Here is a 26,265-nt window from a genome sequence, read left to right on the forward strand (position 1 = left end):
ATTAGACAGCTCTGACATTCACTATTGTAAAAGAACGACATCCTGTTGTCTATCTCACCGTGCGTTCTCGCTGCCGTTGAGAATCATGCCATCTTTTTTCCAGAGGATCTCAAAGTCATCACCGAAGGAAGGATCGGACTCTGCCTGGCATGAAAACTGAATAGTGGTTCCAACCAAAACCCGCAAATCACGTGGAGGATCGACTATTCTGGTGGGATCTGACAAAGAAAACAAAAGTCATTTTGGATTATGGGGATGTACTAAATTGGTTAATTTTCTGAATATAGTCAACCTTGTCTCTTACCTTTGACTTCAAGTGTTGCCACAATGGCAACTTTGCCCTCGGTATTTTGAGCGAAACAAGAATACTCCCCCATGTCCTCTTTCATCACGTTGTGGATCTCCAGCGAACCATTCTTATGAACAGAAAACCTTTCTCCTTCCACTACATTGGCACTGTCAGCTTTACTCCTGTGTAATCATATACCAACTGGGTCATTCTCAGGTAACAGTGCCAATTGTGTGCATAATGGAGTTCACATTACTTAATTAAAAATATGAGTCATAGGATACAGAACTTAGCCACATTATTTGATATATGTATCAACTGTTAAGTGTATAAGGTATAACTATTAAAATAAAACATTAATGTTATTTTGAAAATTTGCATACCCCAATTAATCACCATTACATTTTAACTGTACTTAAATTTCATTTTGATTGAACTTACATTATAATGCTTTCACTAAAAAAAAAAAAAGAAAAAAACTTGAAACATTAAGTTTATGCTTTGTCATGCTTGTCGTGTTATGGACATGTAATCATAGTGGTTATGTTGTTAAAGGGTTAGTTCACCCAAAAATGAAATTTCTGCAATTAATTACTCACCCTCATGTCATCCCAAACCCGTAAGACCTTCGTTCATCTTCCGAACACAAATTAAGATATTTTTGATGAAATCCGAGAGGTTTCTGAACCAGCCATAGGCGGCAACATTTTTTTTGCTCACAAACAGTATTCTCGTCGCTTCATAACATTACGGTTGAACCACTGTAGTTACATGGACTATTTTAACGATGTCTTTACTACCTTTCTGGGCCTTTTGCTGCCTATGGCTGGTTCAGAAATATCTTGATTTGTGTTCCGAAGATGAATGAAGGTCTTACATGTTTGGAAAGACACAAGGGTGAGTAATTAATGACAGAAATGTAATTTTTGGGTGAACTAACCCCTTAAGTTATGTTGTGTGGTGGAATGACATTTATAAATCAAGGACACTATTTGCAATTATTTATAAGTAAAGGTAATTATTTCTCAATTCTGTAAGATTCCACTCCAAGATATTTTGAATGCAACATAGTATGAAGATAAATGTCACAGATTAGCAAATTAAATACTTTTTAATTAAAATGAAAAAAAAAGAGAAGAGAATCTTGAAATTGACAGTTTCCAAAGAATACCTAATTAATTAGTTATCCATGCTTTCACATGAATCTCATCTTTCTGAAAATTGCTGAAAAAAGTGCATACAGTAAGTGATAGTAAGGACATTAATAATGTTAAAAAATATTTTTATTACAAATAAATGCTGCACTTTTTGACTTTCATCAAATAATCCTGAAAGCATCAAGTTTTCTGAAAAAAAAAAAAAAATATATATATACACACACACACACACACACACACATACACATATATATATATATATATATATATATATATTAAGCAGCACAACTGTGTTCAACATTGATAATAAGGAAATGTATCTCGAGCACCAAATCAGCATATTATAATGATTTTTGAAGCATTGTGTGACACTGAAGATTGAGTGGCTGCTGAAAATTCCACTTTGCTTTCTCTAATGAGTCACCACAGCCAACACTTGTGCTGTTATTGCTTTAACTTAACAGTAGCACACTTACAGATCCACATGAGTAGTTTACCTCATTATCACAGTGCTAAACACAGCCTGAGGGCCCCACCCTTGAGTAAACTGCTTCACCAGTGCAAAACCACACAAAATACACTCTATTACTGCAGTGGTAACCCTCCAGAGCTGTAATGCCCTCTGCTGGCCTGTACAAATACTTCCACTACAGCAGGCTCTACTCACCACGTAATACTGGCGGTTGGCGAGCTGAAGACCTTACAGTGCATGACCACACCTTTCCCCTCCACTGCCATATATTGCAGATTATTTTCTGTTAAGATCAGGGGCTGGATGTCTGGGGAGAGAGTTATCAGCAATGCACCATTAAACACGACAAAACACGATTGGATTAGTCTCTTTATCTCTCGTCTTGTGATGCACGTTGTTATCAGTTAAGTAAAAAAAAAAAAAGAAAAAAAGTCCTTGTCCTTGGAAAAGTAGCTTCCTGTTCTATCAGGGGAGGTAAGCGGGTTTGCAGGGTTATGGAGAGAGAATTGAGATTTATGTTTTTCTCTTTCTTCTTTATTTAATTTCATTTTTTTTTTTTCCTTTTCTTCTTTTTTTTTTTAAGTAAGGATCCTTAGCAGCTTATTTTATCTCTCAGATGAAAGCAACACATGCTTTGGTTAGAGCAACTGAATATGAATGGAGGAAGGTGAAATTGTTCGCACATAAAAGCATCTGGCTGCCTGAGGGAGAGTGTGTCTGGAGATCAGAACCGACAGAACAGCTCCACCCTAAAGCCTGTGTGCAATCATGAGGACCTTCCACTCTCTAAACAAACCCGTCCATATCACACCTCTGCTTATGGGCCTGTCCACACCAACAAAAAAACAGATGCTTGTTCATGGCCAGGCAACACCGTGGTCGTTTTATGTGATTTTTGGCCAAAGCTGAATGAAACCACGAATATCCCATAATTTCTGGATTGGTCTGTCTTAAATGGGTGGAGAGTCCATGCTTAAAATATTATATGGACATATGGAATCATAGTTGTAGGCAGGGTTGAGCCTCCCTGAAATGTGTTTTCACCCCTGCTCCAGTGAAGGTCTGTTCACAATATTAGATTCTAGTTCTTCTCAAAATGCGAAGACATCATATTTAATTAGAATGAAAATCCATTCAATACACTGCACAGCTGAGTACAGTTTGCTTACTCATAATCATGATGTTGGCATTGGCGAGGATGGTGCCGTGTCTGTTTGCGGCCTCGCACTGGTAAACAGCGCTGTTTTCGGGGTTTGCGTTGTGGATGGAAATGGTGCCATCTTTCAAGATTTTCCTGTTGGATGCTGGGACCTCTGAAATAGAAAATGTGGGTCAAATGTTTTGTTAAAACTGTAACAGGATATATGAAAATTATTACTTGAAAATGACCGTACGTAAATGGATTAAATATTTGCAATGCAGTTACACCCATTAACACAGAAACATTGTTGACACTTAATTACAATTTTCATTAACAAACATCGTTACATCATACAATGCTTGACAGGTTATTAAGAAAGTTATAATCACCACTTTGGTGATTAAGTTATAATCCCATCTGTCAAAATCGCCATTTCTGAAGTCAGTAGGCACAATATAATCTGAATTGTCTATTGTTAATGGATAGTTTTTTGAGACAGGAATTATAAATGTTTACCGTTCAACGGTTGGCCATTGACTCTCCATGTAACACTAGGTTGAGGATTTCCTTTCACGACACACTTGATCACCACATCAGATCCAATCGGCCCTAACTGGCTTTGAGGTTCAATCTCAAACTCAGGAGGCTCTGTTCATGCAAGAGAATCGAGTCATGTAAAACAATGTATTATACACACATGACATGATTTTGATTAGTCAATTGCAGCAGTCAGAACTCAGATATTTCCAAATATTCATTGTTGTTTGAACACAAATAGCTTTTAAAGGTGAAGATGGTGTGTGTGTGTGTGCCCTGACCTAGCTTGCTGCTTGAAAATAGACACTATTAATGATATATCTGTCCATCACAGCCTAATTTTTATCTGTGTCATTTTTATTCAATATGGCGACTAAGGTCAGGGTATTGAAAAAGAGGACACTATACATGATGAAAATACATAAAAAGACAAAATACTCAGCTATAAACAGTAATCTGTAATGATAGCATAATTGTTCTAAAAAGGGCCATTGAATCCTTAGAATGTGTTTAGTAATTTAGCAATGAGCATTATAGTTGGACTCTTCTTATAGTTCTCCTGAAACAGTCCTGCAAGCACTTCTTGTCTTTGGACAGAAGATGGCGCACTTTTACCACTAGTGACTTTAAATGCATACATGATATGAAACCATTTATAAAGCCACACTGGCATATTTACTGTGGTTATATTATGAGATCATTGAGATTAAATAATGTGACTCACCCTCTACTGTCACATGAAAATAATGCACAACCTCTCCATGGGGATTTTTGGCTTTGCACATATATTTCCCTTCGTCCTCCTCATTTACCATCTCTATGGTGAGCAACTTCCCATGACTCTCCACCACGACCCTTTCTGGAAGTTTGGAGAAGCCTGTTTTAACCCACTCCACCTTTGGTGTGGGGCTGAAAGACAGATGGTAGTGATGAGCTAGCAATCATTTATATAGAGTCTACCCAGCAAACAAAAATATGTACTATGAACTATGAACGTTATGCTAATGTTTCCATTAAGTTATATAATAAAAATGTTATTTCTGAACTTTCTCTGAATTTTCAAAACGTCCAGTTTTTAAATGATTTTTTCTTGGTTATGTGAATGGGAATGTTACATTTATGGGAACATACAGTAAATTTTGAATGTTCTCTGAACGTTTTGAAACAAGTAGTAAGTGATAACATTTAAAAAACGTTAGACGAATGTACAACTAAAACATGTCAAGAAAAGTCATATAATATGATTTATAAATACATTTTTAAACTAGCATTTTGCAAATGTATTAAAGACCAGACAACTTTAAACAAACATTATAGTAATGTATACTGGGCAAAATACTGTGTGTGTGTGTATATATATACATATATATATATATATATATAATGTTTGGATGATCAAATAGACTATTTAATAATGTAGGCTATATTACTGTAGTATAGCTGTATTTTTGATGCATCCATCTAAATGCTCTTAATAAAAAAATTTTTATTAAAATAATCTACATTTAAGCATTCCCACTAAATGCATTTCAAGTGGTATTATTGAAAGAAATTCCATGCCCCTAAATTAGATTTACAATTCAACTGAATAATGCAAATTAGACAATGACACTTACAACCCCTCTGCGATGCACTCCAATTGAAGATCTTCGCCTTTCACCAGATACGTATTTGACTCCTTTCCTGTGGGCATCAGTAGACGGGGCTTCCTCTCCAAGAGAGAGTTTGCTTTATAACAGTGAAAATATATAATATAATATAATATAATATAATATAATATAATATAATATAATATAATATAATATAATATAATATAATATAATATAATATAATATAATATAATATAATCATTTCTGCAGCATAAGTATCACCAAACATAACTGCAACTGTTTTACATTAATGAATAATTCAAGGAAGTATTTTTACATACAAAAAGTAATACAGATCCAGAACAGAGAATAAGTTATGAATGAACCTATGATTTATTTCCATCAGTTAATCAGAGAAAACCTTTGAGATTTGCAAATGTAGGCTAAAGAGTAAGCAAGTATGATGTGACATGGAATGAGATAATTAATCAAAACTAATTAAAAACAAAGAAGCTGCTCTACGCCCATGTAGCATCTCTAATGAATGTCACTCACCATAACCTCTGCCGCTACCAGAGACTGAGTCCTTCATTAACTTGTCTTGGATGAAGAAATGGAGACAAATAAAAATATGTGTGGCAATGCAAAACCAACTAAAACAATAGATAACATGGACATGAAATACACCAACAAGTCATCACAGGAAGAATCAATATCTACCAAGCTGATTTGCTGAGGTCCAGCAAGCGCTTGGAGATTGACTACATGAGACACTGGAGATGTATATTAGATGCACATGGCCGGCGTGTATAAAACCAATGCTGGTCGTGTAAAGAAATTACCAGGTTATGCAATCAGACTCTTGAAAATGAGTATTTTAACGTACTGCTTTTGACCACGACGGACATGGCAGTTTTCTGGACGATGGTTCGTATGCGCGGGAAGGCAGCAAAGCAGCAGTAGTCTCTGCGGCTGTCAGTCTCAATGGCGTTTGAGAAGTACAGGTTCCCATTCAGACCCACTGATACTCTTTCGTCCTGCTCGATGTGCTGTAGACCTGTGATGTTTAAAAAAAATAGGAGAAAAATAATTTAATGAGGCTCAAAACACTCAGTAAGAATGATATTATAGTAATAATATGATTGCTTTAATGAACATAAATACAGTAGTGGCCAGAGGAGACATCCGGAGGGGATATTTGTTTTTAAAGACCCTACAAGTTCGATTAAACCATCAAAATATGAGATTTTTTTTTTTTATATATATATATATATTGTTAAATATTTCAAATATGAGGGAAGAACAAACGTCTGTGGACAGTTCTTCCTGAACCAAAACAATGAGCTTATGCTGCCTTCACACCATAATTACCATAACCCGTAACATTATACTCGGAGTGGTTCGTGACTCTAATTTATGCGCTTCAATGGCAACACTATCAACGCTCTGGTCCATTATTATTGTAATGTTATGTGCTTTAAGACTATGTGCTTTCATGTGTTTTGAAAGAGGCCGGGCTTTGGAGACGCTCTGAAGGGAGGTTGGGATTTTATGCTTTTAAAGCTAGCTCGCTATTGCTAGCCTCTTCGAAAAACGCTTGCCCTACCTTTAAAGTATTTATCTGACAAAGATATTTGATGCATAGAAAAACAAAAAGCTCACATGATAAAGCATACACTGACTACAACATAATTAATCAGTTATTACGATGTTGTCTTGTTTTTGCATGTGTTTATAATTTTTGTCTATAAAAAAATATGTCCACACAATTTGGAATGTTTCATTGCCTTATCACAAATAAAACAATTGACTCCAAGCACAACTATGTAATATGATTACACTTTTTCCTTTTTTTTTAATTTTATTTATTTATTTGATTTTTACAGATTTTCAATAGTAATAGTATTTATAGTAATATCATTTTTAAGATTATTAGATTTTCCACTATTAATTTTTTGTTTGTTTGTCCAAAAGTAATACATTCTTTAAATATTACATTATTAAAATAGTCATTTTAAATATATTACTTTTTTATAAATAATTCAATTAATAATATAAAATGATTTATAAATAATTGTTTAAAGGTAGACTACCTGTTCACCCGACTGGGAAGTAGAAGCCAGCCAATCATTTTAACTATGCAATATTCACTGAATGCACCGTAGGCCAAATGTGGATGTGCCTTAGACTAATTTAACCCAAATAACCAGAACTTACCTATTGTCATCCAGTAGATTTGCAGTGGGGGAATTCCTTTAGGTGGGTTGCACTCCAGAATGACTGACTGACCTTCCATAACCTCAATCGGATCAATGATCTCTTTAGGGAACTTCGGAACATCTGCAGAGAGTAACAAACTAAATGAACCCATTAACATACCGTTTTACAAATGAAATCACCATTAGGTGGCAGTATAAGACAGGCATTCTCCCCTAAGGCATTCCTGGAAAGAGATTCATTCCAATTTCCCAAATTTAGTCCAAAATCCAGCCAATAACACATCATTACGCTGCTGAAACTGAATGTGCCAGATGAATGAGTCATTGAAAACCGGTCTTGTTTGGTAACTGATGACTCTTTGCCCTGGTTACATCTTTGGAGATTTATGTGGTGTATTTCAGAACACAATGAGAAATGTTACATCAAAAAAATGATGGAGAGAAAGGAGAAAACTCATTTTTCATCAGCCCTCTTCTCATGGTCCATAATGCACTGTGATGAAAGGGAAAGAAAAGCTCCAGGGTTTGTAGCGGGCAAGTAAAATGGATATCCCACTATGGACCAGAGCGGTTGTTTCATTGGGCACCGATCTCTAAATCATTCCGAAAGAGTCGTTACAGAGCATACAGCACAAAGTTGTGCATTACTCACTGGGAACAATGAATTCAATCTCTTCCGACATGGCCGTTCCTAACTTGTTGGTCGCAAAGCAGCGATAATTGCCCTGGAATTCTGTGAGATTCCCATTATTGGGAATGGTGAATGTTCCGGAATCATCTAATGTTATCAATCTGGGGTCCTGATACGGATCAAAGTCTTGACCATTCTTTGTCCACCTGAATCTGAAAAAAAAAGAGAAGATCAGTGATTAAATGAAATTACACCGCTCAGTGTTTATCCTTTGAAATATGAAAACAACACAAGGATGCAAAGACGATTTCCACATTCAGTTTTTCAAATTTGAAATGACATCAATTACTCAGACGAGGCTTTGAAACGTGCTTTGAAATGCCTGTGGGGTGTTTCTGATGTTGCTTTTGCGTATATTGTGAGCTGTTCTACCCATGATCTAGCTACCCTGCTGAATGTCAATGCTTGTTTGCTGCTGATCTAGCACAGCTGTACTGTTCATCCCGCAAAAATAGCGGGTGATGTTGATCAACCAGCACACGAGCACATGATGATGCTCTTGCGGTCATTCCTGAAGGTCGTTCCCTCCATCTTTGGTCTAGTTTTCAATGCAAAACTAGAACAAGCAAGCGATTAGTGGAGGAAGACAAATGATAACATGACTTCAAGCTGAAGATTTGGTTATTAAGATTCCATATGTAAGCAATATGGTACGAGAGGCTGTGCTGTATCGTGAATAAGTCACGGCTGAAGGGCGTTGTTAGGTAGGTGAAGTACCTTATTGCTTTTATTTAACGGTTACCACACAATACAAATATTAAAGCCGAAAAATATGTATCTATGCAACTTTTATGAAGTAAAATCACAAAATACCTTCCTTCCGCTGGAAAAAATAGTCCCTGCCCGTAAACAGCAACAGAAGGCGGCGGACATTCAAATGGATGTTTTTATTATAAATATAGGACTGACCTGAATGAAAATGCTATGTCTACTGTAAATGCAGGTACTCTCACTTACTCGATCTCTCAAGCGGTCATCAACGTGTTTTATCGTGAATAAAACACAGCTATTGACCAATCAGAATCAAGGATTGGAACTAACCGTTTTATAAAATACCATAAGATTCTTTATATCATGATTTAATCTGATCCAATTTGATCATTTTGGAACAATTCTTAACTTCTGTAATCAGTAAATCAAATATTTATAATCAGACATATACTGAGAAAAAAAAAAAACTGTAGGCTACCTAAAAACGAACATCCAAACTTTCTCTGGTCTCCCTAAGCCTAAGGTAAGGCACTGCACATTCACTTGATTAAAAGGTAAATGACAGTAAAGACATTTTAATTTTACAGAATATTTATATTTAAAAATAAATTATATTCTTTTGAACTTTCTATTTGTCAAAAAAATCCTTGAAAAAAAGTATCACAGTTGGCACAAAAATATTAGGCAGCACAACCATTTTTAACTGTGATAATACTAGTAAATGTTTCTTGTGCACCAATTCAGCATATTCAAATGATTTCTGAGGGATCATGTGACACTGAAAACTGGAGTAATGATGCTGAAAATTCAGCTTTGTCATCACATGAATAAATTACATTTTAAAATATATTAGAAAATAGTTATTTTAATTCGAAATTATATTTCACAATATTACTGTTTTTACGGTATTTTTTAAATGCAACCTGTGATTAGTAATTAATTGGTAGTCTTCATAATTTGTCAGTTAGTTGATAGTTTTAGGCTTATCTCATTCAGTAATTATTGATTACCTAATAAGGAACTATCTCAGTCCTAAATTTTATATTACTTAATGAGTAGTTAAGCTGTTTCCATAGTAGTTAATAGTAGTTAAAAGCCCATAAAAGTCCTGGCAGAAAGCGATGCATAAGGATGTAGTGTAACAACGCCCAGTTCCAGGAATGCACTAATATTTTGTTGGTAGTACCAGTTTGCAACAATTATTAGTTAACACTAAGTTGTCAACACTTCGGAAAAAAGAATAAAAAATGCATCGCTTTCTGCCAGGACTTTTACGGGCTTTTCTCAAATCACGGAAGTGACCTTGACGACCGGGCTAGCGGTAGCATAAGCCATCAGGCAAGTGCTATTTAAATAAATTCCTGATGTACTTACAAACTTTCCAATGCCTCGTTACAGAACCTATTTGTACTACTGTAGAAGTTTGGTTCCATTCCGGGCATTATTAGTGGGGTAATTTACGAGATACAACCTTGGATCCATTAGCACCTGCACTAAGCCATTCGGCTGATATCTCTAAATAAGCTCTAACTTTAATAATGTTCGACCAAGGGAAAAAAAGCTTATGGGGGGGGGGGGGGGGCATGGGGGGCTGGGGGGTTTAGGCAAAGGACCCTATGTTGAAATTACTCCGAACCATCCCTTTAATGTAGTCCTACTCATTTGTCCTGCATTACTTCCTGCATAGTTATCTATAAATGACGGACCATTATTCTAAACCGTTACCGAGACTTCTTTCAAAAACATTTAAATAATCTCACTGAGCCCAAACTTTTGAATGCTAGTGTATGTGTGAGTCTGTGAGTGTGTATACGGCTTACTCTGGTCCAGGGTTTCCTGTAGCCTCACACTTCACGGGGAAGCTCTCTTCGAAAGGGAAGGCGATCATAGAAGCAGGAGACTGCTCTGTAATTGTGGGAAGCTGCTCCACTAGATAAAGAAACAGCCAGAAAGTAAAAATGCTCAGTAAACTGTGGAGGAAAAATGGCAGCATGCAACCTGCGTGCAGCAAATGGTGATGTGAAATGGCTTTGGTTCAATCGTAATGATTTTCCACAATCAGGTCGGCTGTTTTGATCAATGCATTCAAAACTAAAGGTAAACAAAATGTTTGTTGGAGAACATAATTAGATATTGAATCATTGATTGTGTGGCAAAGCGCGAGTTGTTATCAGGCAATGGCAAATGATCTGGTCAAATAATGTCAATGAGAGTTTGTTTGTGGTTTAGAACAGGAAGAAACTAATGGCTAATGCAGTTTGAGTGTAAAATTGGACATGCACGACTAGAATCATGATGGAATGGCGGTATGGGTTTCAATATGACAAATGTAAAGTGGTTTGCTGGCTCGATTGTTGGAGTTTTTCCATTATGCACAGAAACATACTTTAAAAATCGTCTAAAAGCTTTGATTAGAGTAAACATTCCCGTTACAATTTCCACACCATTAGTTTCTGTCTATGAAAATGAACCTAAGTAAATACTAAAAAAATAACAATGGCACCATGGCTTTCTTGATATGGTTTTGAGAAAAAAAATATTGACCATGTACCATGGTAGTACCATGTTTTTTTTGTTTTGTTTTTAATACAATGAAGTACCATCATGGAGCATGAATATGGTAATTATGAGGTACCATGATATCACTATCTGATACTGTTGTAAATGTCACCAACAAAAGAGCACATCTCTGCCTTTCTGCAGGATTTTCTAAATAAATCTGATGTTTGATGGATGATAGTGGCCTCTGCGGATGAAAGTTATCTAGTTTCTGGATGGCTTGGCATTGCAAACTTACTGTTCATGCGTGCTAAAACTAACAAATCCACCGCAGCAGGGAGAACACAGAGAAACAAATGTGCAGGGATTTGTTAGAACCATAGATATGACTTCTGTTGAACTTCTAAAAAATTAATGAATTGTCAACAAACAATTAAATCCAGGTCCATGAATGACTAAATAAAAGTAGAAAAGAAAAAACTTAAGAACAGTGTTGTGTTCCCCTAAGATATCTTTCAGGCCCTAAAGATATATTGTGAATAATTTAACATCAACAAAATACACTTTATATCTGGTTTCCATGGAAACAGCCCCAGCAATAAATTATACCTGCTCTCAACTTGTGTGAACCTGCATACAAACACCCAGTTTCAAAAAGATTTGTTGTAAGAGCAGTGTGCTCACTATGGAAGCATGTTTTCCTCCCAGAGTAAAAAAATAAAATAAATAAATACTTTTTAAATAATTAATTAAAATAATAAATTAAGTTGCAATTATAAAAAATAAAGTTGCAATTATGGGATATGAAGTCACAATTGAGATTCATTCGTAATTGTAGGATATATTACAATTATGAGATATAAAGTGTAATTGAGGGATATGAAGACACAACTGAGACATACTGTACATTTGTAATTTTGAGACATGAATATGAATATGAAGTTGCAATTGTGGTGATATACTGTGTGAATTCGCATTTTTTGAGATGTGAAGTTGCATTATTGTGATCAAATTGTAAATGTGATATATAACGTCACAATTATGAGATATAAAGAAGGAATTCTGATATAAAGTCTCAATTATGGGATATGAAGTCGCAACTGGAATATGAAGTTGTAATTGTGATATGAAGTTGTAATTGTGATATGAAGTCACGTTTGTGAAATGTGAAGTTGCAACTGACAAAAATATAGTCAAAATGTAATATAGAAAGTCACAATTGATATGAATATGTGAATAAGTCGTAATTGCTCTATATTAAACTGTAACTGAGTTACACAGACACGTGTGATATGAAGTTAGTTCTGAGATATAAAGTAGAATTTGTAAAATATGAAGCTGCTACAGTGATATCACAATTGTGTAATATGCAGTTATTAAAATTAAGCTGCAATAATGAGATATGAAGTCGCAATATGAAGTCACAGTTGTAAAATGTGAAATAAAATACAAATTAATATAAAAAGTCACAAAATATATGAATATGAAGTCATAATTGCTTAATCTGAAATATCATATTTTGAATTAGAAAGTCTTAATTGTGATATGAATTTGCATTTGTGAGATATGAGGTTGCATTTGTGAGATGTGAAGTCACAATTGTGAGAAATAAAGTCGAAATGTGATATAGAAAGCCACAAATTATATGAATATGAAGTCATAACTGCTGTATATGAAATATCATATTTGAAATACTCAGTTGTGGGATATGAAGCTGCAATAGAGATATGAAGCTGCAATTATGAAAAAGTTGAAATGAAGAAATTAAGTGGCAATTTCCTTTTTCCTTTTTTTTTTTAATCTGCGTTGAAAACATTCTTCCATAACTGATTGTTCTTCCAGAGAGCATGAAAAACTGGCTAAATTATGCACATGGCAAACGACTAAACTGAAAAAAGCACCAAAAATACGATCAAATATATAAACTGGGATAAGAAATATAACCAGAAAAAGTCATTTATTCAGCTTACCATCAAGTGGAATATCCAGGGCATTAGTTTGAGACCAGCAGCTCATATTAAGGCAAGTGCCCAAAAGGAGGAGGATTTTCCGTAATAACCACATGACTGGCCACAGCCTCGGAGGTGAGCAGAGGACGACAGGGAATGCTGCAGTTTTCCAGGAGTCAGTGCATCTCACTCCAACACAGGCTTGGGTCTTGATACCTGCACAAAACACAACACAGTTCTTACTGGCACCCAGACGTCAGCTTCAAACAAGAACACACGCACACCCACAAGTGTATAAACTATACACAGACTCCTGAACAACATATAAAAACAACCCTGTCACCTGCACAGACACAAAGACTTGCATATTCCGCATGTCTCCTGCTGAGTAACTTGCGTCAATGTCTATCCCAACTTGTATTTACTTGAAATGCATCAGTGAGAGGAATCTCCATATTAAAGCTCTCTATCACCGAGTCCCTGGAGACATGAATTGTATTTCTGTAAATTGTTTGGCGGTGTATGTGTGACAGGCACATATTTTTCTTCCTCTTCCCCTTCGTAACGCAGAATTCGAAAAATGAAACCTTAAAGAAATAAAATAAACGGAGCCCCCCTGCAGTTATGGTAATGCACAGCAGCTGTTCCTGAAATTATTCTGAATTATGAATTCATGGCACTGTATCAGTGACAGATTTTGATTATCTGGATGCAGTAGAGAGAGCAGAACCACAAGACTGGTAAATCACAAAGCTTGCAGATGTGCCTAATATGCATCTAGAAATACACCGCTTTGTTGGATGAACTTTGAGTTAAATGTCATGTATTCTGCCATTAAATCGCACTCTCTTGTGATGTCATGTGTGGTAAGGGATCAGTAGTTGATTTAACCTTTTGGAATCTGGCGCCAGCAAGACATCTGGCCAGAGACAAATGGAGTTCACACCCATTTTCCCCTCAGATTCATAACAGCGGTGCAATAAAATGCTGCAGTTGATCGGGGTAACTCTAATGGAGGTCACCTTGCATGACGTACTGGGAACCAGCTATGTACTGTAAAACCAGCAATACAATGAAGAGTATTACAGAGATCATTTGCAGTCTGCATTTGCAGAATCAACACTGAGTTTGGTAGAAAAATCTGTGGGATTCTGGAAAATGGATTTAAAAAATAAATAAATGTTAAATGGCTTAATGGATGCTGAAAGTATCCAAATTTGGCTGCCATATTATTTATTAAAGTGCCCCTATTGTGCTTTTTTGAATACTACCTTTCATGTAGCGTCTAATATATTTGTGAATGTAAAAGGTCTGCAATGTTTTAAAGTTCAAAGTGCTCCACAAATAAAGTTATTGTCTCCTAAAAGAAATAATCGATCCTGAACTGCCGAAATGAGTCGTCAGTGATTCCATTCTCACTTCCTGTTAAATACCTACGTAACAATGTAACACATTTACATAATGCCAGCTTATGGTCTTTATTGGCTGCCCGTGAATATGGTCAACTGCGCTCAAACACTGTAGTTGTAGCTGAGACGCTGTTTACAGCGCTGTGAATCCACTTTGCATTGCATAATAAATTAATTATTTAGACAACAGTGCAGGGCAAAATAATGACAAATAATATCCATACCAGTTGCAGATTATGTACAAAAAATGCAAACAAAAAAGTGAATGAATGAATACAGTAAAAAATATACAGACCCTTTCCAAAAAATTAGAATATCGTGGAAAAGTTTATTTATTTCCATAATTCCATTCAAAACATTAAACTTCCATAGATTATAGATTCAGGGCCCACAACTTAAACGATTTAAAGTACTTAGTTGTTTATTTGTACCTAATTTGGGCTTCCAGCTCATAAAACCCACAAAAACAGGATTTCAAAAAATTAGAATATTACATGAAATCACACAGTAATTACTAGTGGTGTCAACAATAATCGATTCGGCGATGCATCGCAATGCCGTAAAACACTTATGTTCACTGCTGGAAAAAGTTGGCTGTTATTATTGCTCTATTTAATTTCAAATGGTTCTAAAGCAGAGAGAAGAGAAACATTTCTCATTCAAAGCACTGAAAGCAGTGATTTATGTTTTCTTTTTCAGTTTTCAGTTTTGAAAATGCCATATCCAATACCCTGTACCATTCAATTTTATTTTATTTAATGACATTTATGTCAAAGATACAGGAGAGTGATAATACACACATAGCAGCCAATAAAATCTGTTGTTCAATATCTGACTGCTTGTATTGCCTCATGACTGATGAAAAATGTGCCTTGTTGTGTGCAGTAGAATTTTGATGCATCGCAATGCATCGTAGAATCGAATTGAATCGAATCGTTACCTGGTGAATTGTAATCGAATCGAATTGTGAGGGCAGTGCCAATGCACACCCCTAGTAATTACACAGTGATACCATGGTCATTGAACCAGGTTTTGGTTATTTTGGCAGTGTGGGCAGCTGCAAATCCTGCTGGAAAATGAAGGAAGCATGAAGTGCTCTGAAAATGTCCTGGTAGACGGCTGCGTTGACTCTGGATTTAATAAAGCACAGTGGACCAAAGTCCTCTTTTCTGATGAGAGCAAATTTTGCATCTCATTTGGAAACCAAGGTCCCAGAGTCTGGAGGAAGAATGGAGAGGCACACGATCCAAGATGCTTGAAGTCCAGTGTGAAGTTTCCACAGTCTGTGTTGGTTTGGGGAGCCATGTCATCGGCTGGTGTTGGTCCACTGTGCTGTCCACTCAACGCAGCCGTCTACCAGGACATTTCCAGAGCACTTCATGCTTCCTTCAGCAGACAAGCTTTATGGAGATGCTGACTTCATTTTCCAGCAGGATTTGCACCGGCCCACACTGCCAAAAGAACCAAAACCTGGTTCAATGACCATGGTATCACTGTGTAATTACTGTGTGATTTCATGTAATATTCAAATTTTTTGAAATCCTGTTTTCGTGGGTTTTATGAGCTGGAAGCCCAGATTATGTACAAATAAACAACTAAATACTTGAAATCGTTTAAGTTGTGGGCCCTGAATCTATAATCTATGGAAGTTTAACGTTTTGAATGGAATTATGTAAATAAATAAACTTTTCCATGATATTCTAATTTTTTGGAAAGGGTCTGTATATTATGAGATTAATCACAATTTATTTTATTCTACCGACAAATAAAACGAAAACATAGCAAAAAAAAATAAAATAACTGATGATAACTGTATACATTACTGTGCCTGTTATTTTGAGCCTACCCAAGTCACTTTGGTTAAAATCTCAATGGCTGTACATCTATACAAATTTTACAACAGTGTCTCACTGTTGCTCAAAAGCCGTTTTCATGTAGGTCAGACCCTGAGCTTATTAGGTCACTTCCTTTTTGACTTTAATTAGTTAAACACACAATAAAATGGATGAGTGCTTAACTCTGATAACAAAAGAGTATCAGGAAGGAGGGTAGATACAGAGAGAGAAAATAAAAAGGGAGGCCCGACAAAATACAACTTTATCAGTCATTTCCACCCCTTCAGGAGCTAAATTTCACAGAAAACCATGAAGTGATGACTCTTTGAAACCATATAAGGTCATTTATTCAGGCCTCTAATTAATGTCAAAAGAGGGATTTGGTCGGTGCAGGGCTGTATGTTCTCTATATTTCAGCTTTTGGGGCCAGTCATGAGTGATAACCGCACTTCACTGCCCCATTTTAACCCCACCAGCTGCTTCAATCACTTCCTTTTTCAGCCAGAGCCCTGAAGCCCATCCTCCCCTTAATCTTCTCCTCTGCTTAACAAATCCGATAGGAAACACAGAGGTCAAACACCAGTAAGCGGAGAAGCAATTGAATAATTGACCACTGTGTGAATGAGTCGATTCCCTCCATTCCTCAGTGGGGGCTCTTGTTTTCTGATAGGTTTGAACTCTGCTCCACATGCCTGAATTTCTTCATAATAGTATTAACTCTGCCAGGAAGCTTTTATGATTCAGTGCTGGTTATGGCGACCCCTGAGATGACCTCTGTGATGTCACTATAGAGGATGGGTTACTACACCCCTTGACTGTCATAATGACAGGCTTGTGGCTACGGTCTGTCGGATTTGGATGTGTTTCATGGACCCAAAAGACAATGCCTGAGGCTCTACTGCTTGCCCTGAGACTGCTCCCACAGATGGCGGCTAGCTTTAGTTGGCAGATTAAAATCAAAAGGTAAAGCGTTAAGCTAATTGGACAGTTTGGCACGTTACTGGTGGCATATGTTTACCTTCCTGATCCAATAGAACATGTCCTGGATTTTTTCTACTGCACTAGTTCCATCAGCCCAACTTAAAGGTGCAGTATTTGCAGCAAGTATTTTCTCATATCATAGCAACCTGACCAGACAACATGACAACACTATTTGTAATCAATATCATCAGTTCATGATATAAATTACAACTTAATCAGATCAGTTTTTCTGGCACATAAGCCGGTGACGGTTTTTGAATGAATGAAAAACATTTATTAGAATGGCAAATACATATATTTATCCTATATACAAGTAAAAACCTAGTAAATACCCTAATTTACATAACTATTATGAAAACATATTAATGAACAGCAGAATTTAACTTTCATTTAATATTCTGCTATAAAACCAGATCTGAAATTGTGCACTTGGACTTGGACTTTTGTTAATCCGTTCATTTACATGATCCATTTGATTAAGCAATTCACTAGAATTAATCTTGTGACTTTACATCACACAATATGAGAGAGTACTTTATAATGAACAAATTCACTAGAATGATTCAGACTTTCAAATGCAACATGTGAGAAGTCATTTTTAGTTTGTTTTTAGTAGTCTTCCCATGGCAACATATGTAAGAAAGATAGAGTCATTGAGAATGAATCAAATCACTGCAACATATTGTATGTGTGAGAGAGACTTCTTTAGTATGAACAGATTCAGTAGAATAAATCCATACTTTCCAAAGCAACATATTTGAGAGAGTGAGTCATTTATTATGAAACAATTCATGAATCTGATCTTTTGCAACATGGATGGACTTGCAACATGAATCAGACTTTCCAACACTATATATTAAAGATGCAAGACTGCAACTCACTGGAAAAAAAGTATTGGAAAAGCAGCAATTTTGTATATTTAAAACAATGCAACTCTCACACTACGCTTGGGGCGCTTGTCTGAAGTTTAAAATCATTGGTTACCCGTAAGCCAATCACATAATGTTTGGTTATGACGTGTGTTATGCGCCGGCTCAGCCGCATCGAACTTCCACTGTAAACACATGTATGATGTGAAAACAAAACCATCGAGCGGAATACCGGAGTGAACATGGCTGTGAACGACTTTTGCAGATTATGTGAAGTAAATCTACGCATCCACGGTACAATCAGCGTCTACGTCATGGCTCTCAGCCCGCCCTCTGTTCGTTGATTGGCCGGCTGTTTTGAGGCCGGAGGAAAACTGGGAGATAGGTACAGAAGCGAACTGAAATTGAGCGGAAGTACGAAGTCTGACGTAATCAGGCTACTAAAGGCCTGTGAAAGAGGATTTTATTTATAAAATAATTTATATCTGGCAGTTACAATGTCAATGTCAAATGTATTTCTAGAGCACAGTTAGTTTGACCAAAGTGCTTTACATTGATACACATTTAACAACTTAAAAAAAAAAAAAGATTATATTAATCTCTATAATACATTTAAAGCCAAGGAAAACAACTGAAAAATAAAGTTTTTAGTTTAGATTTAAAGGCACACTATGCAGTTTCCGTTTTTCTCAAACAGCGACCCCTAGAGTCACTGTGGAGTACTTGTATTTAACGTTACTGTCGTAAATACCACTCACGCAGAGCTTCGTTTTCTTCGTCAACTCTGCCATGATTCACGTCTGAAATGTGTGCTAGTGTCTTCCAGAGGCTGCTTCATATGTTGTTGATGTATATGACGTTGTGCCGTAAAGCAAGTCATGATTCTCGTTAGGGCTGTCGCGGTGAAGGATTTTCCCTTGCGGTAATTATGCTCAATAGCGCGATATGCGGTTTTACCGCATTTATTAATTTATTTTGATTTATTTGTTGCTATATAAATAAGTGTTACGATGTGGTCAGCATGCACAAAAACGAGTACATTTTCAGTAACCAATAAACCGAAACTAAACAGCGTATCTGCGCATTGAAAGCCTGTCACTCAGCGCGCAGTTGTTACGGCAACGGACTGTCTTTGAGTGATTCATAAACCATTCATTCAACAACACGTTCAAAAACGCTGATTGATTCATTAAAAGATAGTAATGAAACAAGGTTAATTATTTTTAACTTTGAGCTCCACTTTTCAAGGCTCAGCTGACCAGCAATGCGTTGCATAGGTAACACTGAAGCTTCACTTAATAGAGACAAATGACATTCAATGCGTGACTCACTGAGTTTTGTTTCCCGCGACCGCGAGTTCCTCGCGCTGTGGATGCTGACCAGCGCTGTCGCTGATGCCATTCATGGTAAATACCCTTTATTTTAAACGTTAAAAGGATGACAGGACAAATATTTAACTTTCCTTGTACACGGCAACCTTTTCACGAATATGACTTGACCTCAAAGACAGACGCAGGTAATCGCACGCGCTCAGTCGATCTCTCTCATTCACTGTCTGTTTAGGCTTACGTGCAAATCCACAAAGCCTCTGTACAAATCACCATGATAAAACCATGATCACCACGTCTTATTATCATTATTAACTTATTTAACATTCAATACACATGCACGAAGTTCAAAACAAGAAGGGTATAGCCTTATGAAAAAAGAAAACACGTGAATATCGCGGTTGCTGCGGTTACTTGAATTCCTCTGCGGTTGGCTTGTCAGTAGCGCGGTACTGCCATATTGCGGTTATCGCGACAGCCCTAATTCTCGTAAGATTTGGCGGGGCGCCACCTCTCTTGCATTGCTGGTTTTTCAACCAACTCTGTTCACTCGTAAGTGGATTTGTAAGTAAGTGTCAGGAAGACAACGTAGCAACCAAAGGCTGTTCCTCTAAACAGTTTAATCTGCAACATTCAAGCTAACAAAGCTCATCCCCATACAGCCCACCTAAGAAATACCCTGTAAATAGAAGTGGGACTTTCTTAACAACTACAGCCTGTTCTTAATCCCCGCATCTCAGTCTAATGATACTGGCAAGGGGTAAAAGCTGCCCAGCGTGGGAAGGTCCGCGTGAACTCTGACCTGGCACTGCCTGGGCAAAGCGGACTAGAGCAAGAGCCAGAGAAGGAGGAGAAGGTAGAGACTGAGCAGAGAAAAATCAAGAGCAAGCTTTTCTCCCCAACTGACTGATGGCGTCCTGCCCCTCTTGCACTCGCCTCGCCCACCGTGAAGACTCATTTAGCATGGCGGATAAGTGTAAATCAGGACAGTGGAAAAATAGGAAGCAAACTGTCAGTAGAAGGGAGGCATGGTGTGAGTCCTTGGCTGCGAGGAAAAACAATCACGCCTATTCCTCACACAACAGGATCAGTCACCGCCAATGCATCGCCATTTGTCTGATTATTACTGGCCGTATAAAAAACCAAACAGAAATACCTCTATTGCCCACATGTAGGGATGCACAATTTATTTGTTCAATACTGGTTGTTTACCAATATCAGTGTTTTTTTTTTTTAAATAGAATTTGTATTTATTTATTATTTTAATTTGTAATTTACTATACTGGATATTTAGCACCAAATATCATATATTTAATGGTTTTGCCCATTTCCAGCATCTAATTCAAATTAAAAGTGATAGTAATATATTATCGAAAATATTGTATTGACAAAAAAAGGATTTTCTTAAACGGCGCTTTCTCTTTAAGAGATGTTCCAAACCTGCATGACTTCTGTGAAACACAAAAGAAGATATTTTGAAGAAAGTTGACTTTTGATGATTGACTTTCATTGTGAGACATTTTTAAAACACATCTTTTGTGTTCCATATGGAAACTGGTTTCCTGACTTTACAAGTCACAAATGCGAGTATACGGTATATCACGCAATTCTGAGAAAAAAAACTGCAATTGCCCTTTTAATTTTATTCAGTGGCAGAAACAAGATTCCATAGTTCCAAAATGAAAACAGGTTCGAAACGACATAAAGGTGTGTAAATGAAGTGATGAGCATTCCCTTTAAGAGTGTATGTTGGCACTCCTAATGGCAAGGAAAGAGTGAATGCTAGCAAAGCTGCCTGTTTACAGTAATTCTACTTCATATGGGCTCAATACCACAGCATTGTCAATAAGTAGACGGATATCTGCTATTTAGCACACACTCATCATTTAAGTGTCTTTCATTATAAAAACTTACAGTAGTGTGCACACTGTTCAAGCCACTAATGGGATTAGCTCCAACCCTGTTTTATCAAACTGGATTAATATATTCTGACTGAAGAGTCTTGATGTCTGTGTATCCTTCTCAAACCTTTGGATAAATCTGGTGTAATCTCTTTTGCACAGTTAAGAAATTGGTGAGATTACTAGCACTAAAGAGCAATTAGAACAATTTTCTAATTTTGTGCTCTAATTAGAGTGTTTCATCCATTTAGTTACTTTAATCTCTTGTTTAGCTTGATTACAAATATGAACAAACACGAAAAAGGTTAAAGTTGTTACATTAAGGCATACTTTCAGCAGCAAAAGCATATTAAATGAAACACTATTCCTGCAATTTTCAGAAGCCATTACATTAGTGTTATATGATCCGTCATAAATCATTCTAATATGCTGATCTGCTGCTCAAGAAACATTTATTATTAATAGTTTGTTGCTTAATATTTTTGAGGAAACCGTGATTTACTATTCAAATGTTTGGGGTAAGTAAAAAAAAAAAAAAAAGGAAATTAATACTTTTATTCAGCAAGATGTAAATTAATAATTTTATTTAGATGTTTCTCCTAATGTATTGACATGAATGAAACAATTGTTTACATATAGAGTATAGAGCAATAAAATAAACATGGCTATTCATTTGAAAATCAATCTTGGAAGATTGTTGAGATCTCTCAGATACAGTATATGTGACATGAAATATGAGGCATATGAGATTACTGGTGTCTTTTTCTTGGGATAAAAATAAAGCAGCAAACAAAAACAAATCATTTCTCACCTTTTAATTTCATTAATGGTACAATATGTAAGAATGTTGTATCAAAATACCCAAAAACCACTTGCACAGAGTTATATATTTCTTTCAATTGTGTACTTACATTATCCTAAATTTTTCCAAGAATTTGTAAAATTCACAATTTTAAATAGTGCCCGTCCCTTGTCGCCTGTCAAAGACATAATATCCGCGTTATCCCTGGTTTCCGCCTATGGTTTCCGCTTGTACTGCCATAGTAACCATGGCGACAGATGTGGACAACTGCGTGTTGTTTAGCTGTTTAGTTGTTTCGTTTCAAACATTATGGATCATGGCAAGCAGACTTTGGGATAAAAGGTCAATATCGGTGTGGCGTTTTCGAGATGGCGAGAGCTTTGCGGCAAACTTCGACTTGACAGGGATGCCGCTCTTGCATGTACTTTATTAGACAGGTGAGCAAATGTACATAAAACAAACCAATGTTATATAGCTCAACATGATGAAATGTTAGAATATGATCACTATGTTATTCTAATGTTGATCTAGCATACTGCTAGTCTCATATAGCCAACAAACTAACACATAGAATAACATAACTTTCAACACACTCAAATGCTGTTTAGTATGATAGTGTAACGTAAGTGTAGTGAAACAGCGCCGCGTTACCTCACAAGTTTAATTTGTCAAATAAACTGACCAGTTTGAAAATTAATTCAGCACTTGTGGGTAGTTTGGTAGAATGAAATGTCCTCATTCCTTTATATACGCAGGACTCGCGTGTGGTGCTGATATCTGTCTCTCATTAGCAATCGCGACCTGCTTCATACCACAGTCATGCTAAAAAACATGAATGTATTTACTTAAACATTATTAGATCCATCAGCATGACAGCAATTCACTTAAACATTATTAGATCCATCACAGATATTAAAGATATGTCATTTGTGATTTTTCTTCTTTTATGAGCACCAGATGGGTGTCTTTATCATTCTACAATACAAATATCCATTAATCTTAAACCATCAGCAAATTGAGAACTTGATTGTTCGAGCCCTTTATGATCATTACTACAAGTCACAATGCTAACACTGTAATATGCCACTAAACTGTTAAAATCACCATAAATAATGCATAAATAACACCCTCAACAGCCATCAGCTACACAACATATTTATAATTAAAACTTCAGTTCGGGCAAAGCAGAATTCTAAATGAGATTAAGAAGTTGAAGCGATATTAAATAATAACTATGGCTAACTGAGATTTGATTCTGCTTCAGTCTGTTTTAACATGCATGCCAGAGACTGAACGGTTCAATTACCAGCCCATCAATTATACAGCAGCCTGAACAAAGCGTTGAGGCAGGGATGGGATGGGACAGGGGGACAAGCAAGGAATGTAAGGATACTCTGTCCTTAAAGGGAGAAAGCAAGAATTCGGTCAAGAATAGAAATATGTGGTGGTGGAAGACAGCTATGGAATAAGATAGTGGGAAGCAGAAGTCATAAACCGTCTCTGTCGTTGACGGGTATGGGAGAGGGATGTGGGAGTGAATGAAGGAGACAAAATGTAGATGGATGGTGGCGATGGATGGCGTGGGCGTGGATCATGAACTTGCTGCACGGAGAAGTGGAGAGATTGTTTTTTGATGGAGTGGGAGAGTGGATGAGGAAAACGTAGAATGACGTGCAGGCGTATTGACTGAGACGTACAGATGGATTATGAAGCAGCAAGAGAGGAAGAAGAGTGAAAAAAGATGAGAAAAGAGAGCGAGAGAACTATAATCAATAAAAAGAGCTCCTAACCTTAAGTCCCCATTGGAGAGATGGCAAATGACCTTGTGACCTCCGTGAACTGCTCTGACAGAGATTAACGTGTCCCTGGTCAACAGTGCAATTTATTTTAAAAGTGCCATCAAGCCCAGACCAGTTCCTGATCATCAACTTGTTACATGCTTTTCTTGGTTTTTATGGAGTGGGTTCCCTAGTGGAAAAGGTCTCACTTCCTCTCATAAATGTTCTTGTCGTGCAAAAATACACACCAGGTGAAAAACCAAGGGACCGATGAGGGATGAAAAGAAAATGGCTTATAACTCATGTCTGCTTTTCAGAAATAATGGCCTATATAATGTGTATCTGTACAATTAATGTTGTTTTCTTAACTTTTCTAATAAGTTGACGTCTACTGGATGCACTTTTCAAACTAGTGACTGTTTTCCTGCCTTTAAAGACTACAGCATGAGCAAATAGAGTTCAAATGTTGGTTATGAAGGATAATTTCATTGGTTGGCCCAACCAAACTAACACCAAACAAGGGTCACTTGATTTTCGTTTGTTAATGAACTGAATAAATGTGTTCAAAAATGAACTGAATGAAGGATCTGCAGGGAGTTGTTCATTCAAGTCAGCACCTGAGTTGATTTTGAAGGAGCATTTTTACACCAAACGCTGACTTAAATGACAATGATAAACACAATTAAAATGGCCTAAGCACAATACATTACTGAAACTTTATTTAAACATTCATAAAAAAGTAAATGATTCAGTGACTCACTGATAACACACAAAAGACAGCCACTTGTCACAACCTACTGGCATATTGATTTAGCCTGTAGAATTAATGAACGAATATTTCAATGAACAGATTAAAAAGAGTTGGATGGATCAAAGTCCTTCTCATCACTACTCTCCTTGGATCAGTTTCCCTCCTTCTGCCCCAACAAGTCTCTGTTCACACTGTAGTATTTGACTTACACGTCACGTCATCTACTCAAGTCCCACTGGCAACTGTTTACTGCTGTAAATAAATAAGTAATGACTTAGGAGAAGGTAACATCTTCACTGTTTTATTCATGTTCTTGCCTCTTTGATTTTACAACTGAACCAAAACATACAGATTTGCACTCGCTTCTCCCTGCTGTAAAATGGGTGAAAAAGAAGCAAAGAATGTTGCATTGCAAGGCAATTTCAATGAAAAAGCTGTAATGAGAAATGCATTATATTCAATAGCAATTTGCTTCTGCAAATTAGGCCAGATTGCATTTCTACCAACCAAACAAACAGCACTGTGACGCATCGGATCCACACACCAAAAGGAGTAGAGTTCAAGTGCCCTAAAATTTAGCAGAAGCCTTGCATTCTCAACATTTCACAATTTCAGCTATGTTTAAAACAAGTTTATGACCAGAACGCAATGTTCAAGAGATGTGTTGTTGGGCCCAACTGCAAAAAGCCAAATCTAAGAGTGCAAAGGGACAAATTGTCCGTACGGCTAAGGTCACAGAAGACGACTGTGAAGAATGAAAGAGATCATCCAAAAGCTCTGCAATCACAGCTGTGCTGTCAAGTAGGGAGGAGGGGGAGCGACAGAGAGAGAGAGAGAGCGTAAAAATTTCCCTACATGTGCCATTTCACGTAGCCTACATGTGAGAAAGATCTGGCTGAGTGAGAAATACTCTGTTGTGTCTCGGCTTTTATCATATATTTTTTTTCATTACCCTCTTTCTTTGATGTCTTTGAGATGAGTGGAGTTCTGCGTGCCCTGGACAGCGATCATATTAGGCTGTTATTCGTGTTGAGTGGCCTGAAGTAGAGGGGATTGGAAACAGGCACACCGGGGGACAGGAGTGTTATTTTGTGGGAACTGACACAGCAAGAGCCCTGGCTACGTTCATTCAGATCTGACGGATGTTGGCAATCTCCCAGGATGAAACTTGGCTGTAGCCAGACAAGATAAATGGAACTTGTGCCCAAGATTATCTCCTTCCCCTGACAAATCTAAAGCTAATTTACTTTTTTCCTCTAGTAGGCAGAATATTTTATTCCTAAGGCAAAGAAATATCCTGTGTTTGCCATAGAGTAAATACTGCACTAATTCCCCTCTGTATATCTTCCAAACAACA

General features: G+C 36.8%; 1 protein-coding gene across 15 annotated transcripts in view; it reads right to left on the reverse strand.

The window, feature by feature from the left end:
- The window catches only part of chl1b (cell adhesion molecule L1-like b), an 88,051-nt gene that overhangs the window by 20,232 nt on the left and 41,554 nt on the right, over positions 1-26,265 (reverse strand). For 11 of the 15 annotated variants that reach the window (XM_079882514.1, XM_079882518.1, XM_079882525.1 and 8 more), the window contains exons 2-15: positions 13,276-13,470; positions 11,604-11,621; positions 10,627-10,735; positions 8,057-8,247; positions 7,403-7,525; positions 6,072-6,242; positions 5,741-5,785; positions 5,213-5,324; positions 4,321-4,505; positions 3,576-3,707; positions 3,088-3,231; positions 2,114-2,225; positions 305-471; positions 59-218 (exon numbers count right to left, since the gene is read on the reverse strand). In XM_079882514.1, coding sequence (XP_079738640.1) covers positions 59-218; positions 305-471; positions 2,114-2,225; positions 3,088-3,231; positions 3,576-3,707; positions 4,321-4,505; positions 5,213-5,324; positions 5,741-5,785; positions 6,072-6,242; positions 7,403-7,525; positions 8,057-8,247; positions 10,627-10,735; positions 11,604-11,621; positions 13,276-13,369 — 1,763 coding nt within the window. In that variant the 5' untranslated portion in view covers positions 13,370-13,470. The remainder of the gene's footprint in view (positions 1-58; positions 219-304; positions 472-2,113; positions 2,226-3,087; positions 3,232-3,575; positions 3,708-4,320; positions 4,506-5,212; positions 5,325-5,740; positions 5,786-6,071; positions 6,243-7,402; positions 7,526-8,056; positions 8,248-10,626; positions 10,736-11,603; positions 11,622-13,275; positions 13,471-26,265) is intronic. The other 4 variants (XM_079882516.1, XM_079882520.1, XM_079882517.1 and 1 more) reach the window with 2 other exon arrangements.

This window comes from Squalius cephalus (assembly GCF_949319135.1).
Source record: "Squalius cephalus genome assembly, chromosome: 10".
Taxonomy (NCBI): domain Eukaryota; kingdom Metazoa; phylum Chordata; class Actinopteri; order Cypriniformes; family Leuciscidae; genus Squalius; species Squalius cephalus.